Source organism: Arachis ipaensis, chromosome B03, assembly GCF_000816755.2.
Source record: "Arachis ipaensis cultivar K30076 chromosome B03, Araip1.1, whole genome shotgun sequence".
In the NCBI taxonomy this organism is placed as follows: Eukaryota; Viridiplantae; Streptophyta; class Magnoliopsida; order Fabales; family Fabaceae; genus Arachis; species Arachis ipaensis.
Genome location: NC_029787.2, coordinates 9,532,023 through 9,536,472, shown reverse-complemented (window position 1 = coordinate 9,536,472; position 4,450 = coordinate 9,532,023). Strand labels below are relative to the sequence as shown.

Here is a 4,450-nt window from a genome sequence, read left to right as displayed (position 1 = left end):
TCATTAACGATAATCTTTATATGTACAATATTATGAGCTAAATCCTATTTTTATAATCCCTAATATTACATTTATACCAAAAAACAACCAGCAATAATTGTAGGAAAATTAAACATGTATAAACTATTTTGAAATCGCCAAAGAGAAAGAATATAAAAGATTTATCTGTTTTTTTAGGAAAAGATAGAATGAACTTCATGATTTGAAAGCCATTTGTATGTTTTATCTGCTCTGCACTCTGCAGGTTCGAATTCAAGTTCATTCAAGATATTGTTTGCAAGGCCGCCACAAAAATTTCTCCTAAACAGATACCTGTGGAGGAGAGTGTAGTTGGACTGCAGTTTCGAGTTGCAGAACTGAAGTCACTCTTAGATATTGAGTCTAACAAGAACACTTTCATTTTGGGGATCATCGGAACTGGTGGAATTGGCAAAACAACACTCGCTAAGGTTTTCTATAACTCCATTTGCAATGAATATGAGGGTGCTTGTTTTATTTCCAATGTCAGAAAAGCTTCCAACCAAGACAAGGGGAGAATATTCCTGCAACAAAAGATCCTGTCAGATGCTCTTGGGGTGCAAAAGATCAAGTTGGACAGTGTTGAAAAAGGAATACATACAATAAAAGCCAATCTCAGCGCAAAAAAAGTTCTCATAGTTCTAGATGATGTTGATAAGATAGAACAGTTGAAAGAATTAGCAGGAGGATGTGACTGGTTTGGTCTTGGGAGCAGAATCATTGTAACAACAAGAGATAAACATTTGCTGGTATCTCACCAGATCAGAAGGATTTATGAAATGGAAATGATGAACGATCGAGAATCACTTGAGTTGTTTTGTCAGAATGCCTTCAAGATGAGTACTCCTGCTAGAAACTATGAAGACTTGTCGAATCGAGCAATACGTTATGGAAAAGGTCTTCCATTAGCTTTAAAAGTCATAGGCTCAGAATTGATTGGTAAAGATCTGCAAGTGTGGGAGTCTTCTTTGGACAAATATGAGAAGAATCCTCATGGAGATATCCAAAATATTCTTAGAATAAGTTATGACAGTCTTGAACGCAATGAAAAGGAAATTTTCCTTGACATTGCATGTTTTTTCAATGGGCAGAGATTGAAATATGTTAAAAGAATACTAGATGGCTGTGACTTTTACACAGACAGTGGTATTAAAATACTAGTTGATAAATCTCTCATAACCATTGAAAATGGTTACTTGAGGATGCATGATCTAACACAAGACATGGGTAGAGAGATTGTGAAGCAAGAAGCACCAAAAGAGTCTGGTGAACGCAGTAGGTTATGGCTTTGTAAAGATGTTCTTGAAGTACTAACTGAAAATAGGGTAAGAACTAAGAACATTACAGCTCTCTTTATTTGCTTTCTTTTTTGTTAGTGCTAGTACAAGAGTATGTTTAATGAAGTGCATATAATTATTCTTGGTAAAGGGAAATAGTAAAACTGAAGGAATGAAACTAGATTACTATGGAGAAGTCAACTGCTGTGATGATACCTTGGAGAAAATGATGAAACTTAGAGTTCTCATTGTTCACAATGCAAGCTTCTCCTCAAAGGGTATTCGTCTTCCCAATACATTAAGACTTGTTGATTGGAAAGGGTACCCTTCAACATCTTTTCCACCAGCAGGATTTAATCCCAGTAAAATTGCTGCCTTCAATTTAACTTGTAGTTCTCTTGTATTAAAGAAGCCATTTCAGGTACAATTGCTTGTCTTCTTTTCTTTGTAAAAAAAATACTTCATTATGATCTAGGGTTATTTGATTTTTAAATCTGAAATATTTTACATATGAATTTCTAAATGCAAATTCTTGTTAACGTTTCGCAGAAATTTGATCAATTGACTTACATGAACTTCTCCTATTGCCAGTCCATCACTCAATTTCCTAGTGTGTTTGGATCCCCAAATTTAAGAGATTTGGTACTTGACGGATGCAAGCAATTAGTTAAGATTCATAATTCAGTTGGATTTCTCTCTAAACTTGTTTATTTGAGTGCTTCAGACTGCACTCAACTAAGGAGTTTTCTACCAGAAATCTTTCTACCATCTCTTGAATATCTTTCTTTTGACTCGTGTAAAAGACTAACACATTTGCCAAGGGTGAGAGAAAACATGGATAAACTATTAAAGATTTCTGTAAAACATACTGCTATTAGAGAGCTTCCGCTATCTTTTGCTAGCAGTCTTTGTGGGCTCGAATATTTAGACATGACAAATTGTAAGCAACTACAATGTGTATTTACAGGATGGTTTCCAAAGCTTCGAATATTGAAGATTGGAGGGTGTTCTCAACTTTGGAAATCATTAAATGTAGATACATTTTTTCTTCTAGAATATCGTTTGATGAGTTTGCATCTTAGCAATGCAAGTCTATCAGATGATGACCTTGAGAAAATTATGCAGATGTTTCCCTATTTAAAAGACTTAATTGTGTCCTCAAACTGCTTTGAGAAAATCCCGTTTAAACACTCCTTTTTCTGGACAAGTCTTGATGTTAGTTACTGTCTAAGCCTTAAATATGTTTTAGCACTTCCTTCTAGCATTCAAAAAGTAGATGCAAGACACTGCAATTCCTTAAGGACATACTCATCATCCACGCTATGGTCACAGGTTTTTTACTTTTAATTCCTCTCTTGTTTTCTTCTGTTTAGCAAAATAAGGCCCTTATAATCTTATTATCCCTGTCTGGAATCACAGATGCGCAAAGAGATAAAAGGATTGCAAATTGTGATGCCGAAGACACAACTTCCAAAATGGTTAGACTATTGTGACTCTGGAGGGATCCCCTTCTTATGGGCACGTGGCAGGTTCCCTGTAATGGCTCTAGTGTTGGAGTTTGGCAAAATGGACTACCAAGATATTAGTCTGCATTTGTTCATTGACGATGAGCATATATACAGCCAGCGCCCTCAAAGGCATAGTTTTGCTCTTGCAGAGGATCATGTGCTCTTGTGTGACCTGCGACTACTATTCAGTGATGAGGAGTGGAAGAGGCTTGATGTGCGTCTTGGACATGATAATGATTGGAAGGCAGTGCAGGTGAAGTGTGAAGCAGGCTTGAACTTAAGACAGTGGGGAGTTTATGTGTACAAGAATGAAACAAACATGGATGATATACAATTCCCGTGTCCTTATTATCATGAAGAAGAAGAAGAAGAAGAAGAAGAAGAGTCATTCCTGGAGGCTGTGACAACACCACCAAGTGATGAGATGGAGGAAGAAACTCTAGCGGCAGTCTCAAGTAGAAAGGAAGAATGGTCATCCCCTGAATTATCTGATGATGATTCAAATCATGATAATCGTTCCCCTGGAACTTGTAGCCTTCGTTGTTCGGCATTATTGTTAAGCTTCAAGAAGCGACTTTGCTGTTGTAAGGTGAGAAGGAGGAGAACTACTTCATGGTGGATAGTTTTATGGAATCAATGGAGACGGAGGCAGAAGAGGCTAAGGGAAGAGGAGAGAAACTGGGAAGAAGAGAGAAAAATGGAGAGAGACATGAGACGGCAGAAGGAGATGGCAAATGAAGCAATGCAGAGAGATATGGAAGAGTTGTTGGAGAACATAATGGTGGAGGAGGACCAGCTGAAGAAAGAGAGATCAGAGACGTGTGGAAGTCAGAGAGAGGGGAGAGAAAAGGGACAGATTGAAGAGAGAAAGAGGTGGAGGGAAAGAAGGCAGACAATAGAAGAGACATGGATAGAGGAAAGGCAGCAGAAGGCAGAGAAAGAGACATGTTTGAGTCAAAGAGACGATATAAAAATGGAAGAGGTTGAAGAGGTAGAGGACGTAGAGGAGGACAAGAGCAAGAGGTGGAGGGAGGGAAAACAAAAGATGGAAGAGACGTGGATAGAGGAAAGACAGCAGAAGGAAGTGGTTGAAGAGACGTGGATGGGGGAATTTGATTGGAGTGTGATGAAGATGGAGGTTGAAACGAAAAGAAGACGAGAGAAGATGAGAGAAAAGGAAGAAGAATGGAGGGAAAAGCAGTTGGATGTGACAAGTGCGATCTCTTCACATCATGCTCCTTTCTCACCAAACCTCCAAATTGTGGTGGAAAATTTGAAGAGGCTTATAACTGTCGGAGAAGACAGTGGCTTCGACAATAACCACCATTATAGCTCGGAGTGGTTTCCGGAGAGGACAATATTAAGCCATCATGATGGGGAAGTGTGACTTTTTATCATACTATTTAAGTGTGACTATATTAATTTTTCTTTCATTTTTTCCTTCGTCATTACTTTCACAATTCTTTAATTTTTTTTAAAAATATTCTTTTATGTTCTGTACAAAATTAATAAAAATAATACACAGAGATAAACAAATATAAATTTTGAAGGAAAAACATGTTTTTTGTTTGTATAAATAAATAAACATAATATAAAGTATAAACAGACAGATAAAAATAAATTTTGCGTAAAAAAAAAAAAAAGTTC

At 37.1% G+C, this 4,450-nt stretch overlaps 1 protein-coding gene across 1 annotated transcript in view; it reads left to right on the top strand.

Moving 5' to 3' along the window:
- Positions 1-4,243, top strand: part of LOC107632226 (TMV resistance protein N) — a 6,506-nt gene extending 2,263 nt beyond the window's left edge. Inside the window, exons 4-7 of the mRNA XM_021118073.1 lie at positions 245-1,343; positions 1,447-1,716; positions 1,845-2,627; positions 2,715-4,243. Coding sequence (XP_020973732.1) covers positions 245-1,343; positions 1,447-1,716; positions 1,845-2,627; positions 2,715-4,190 — 3,628 coding nt within the window. The 3' untranslated portion in view covers positions 4,191-4,243. The remainder of the gene's footprint in view (positions 1-244; positions 1,344-1,446; positions 1,717-1,844; positions 2,628-2,714) is intronic.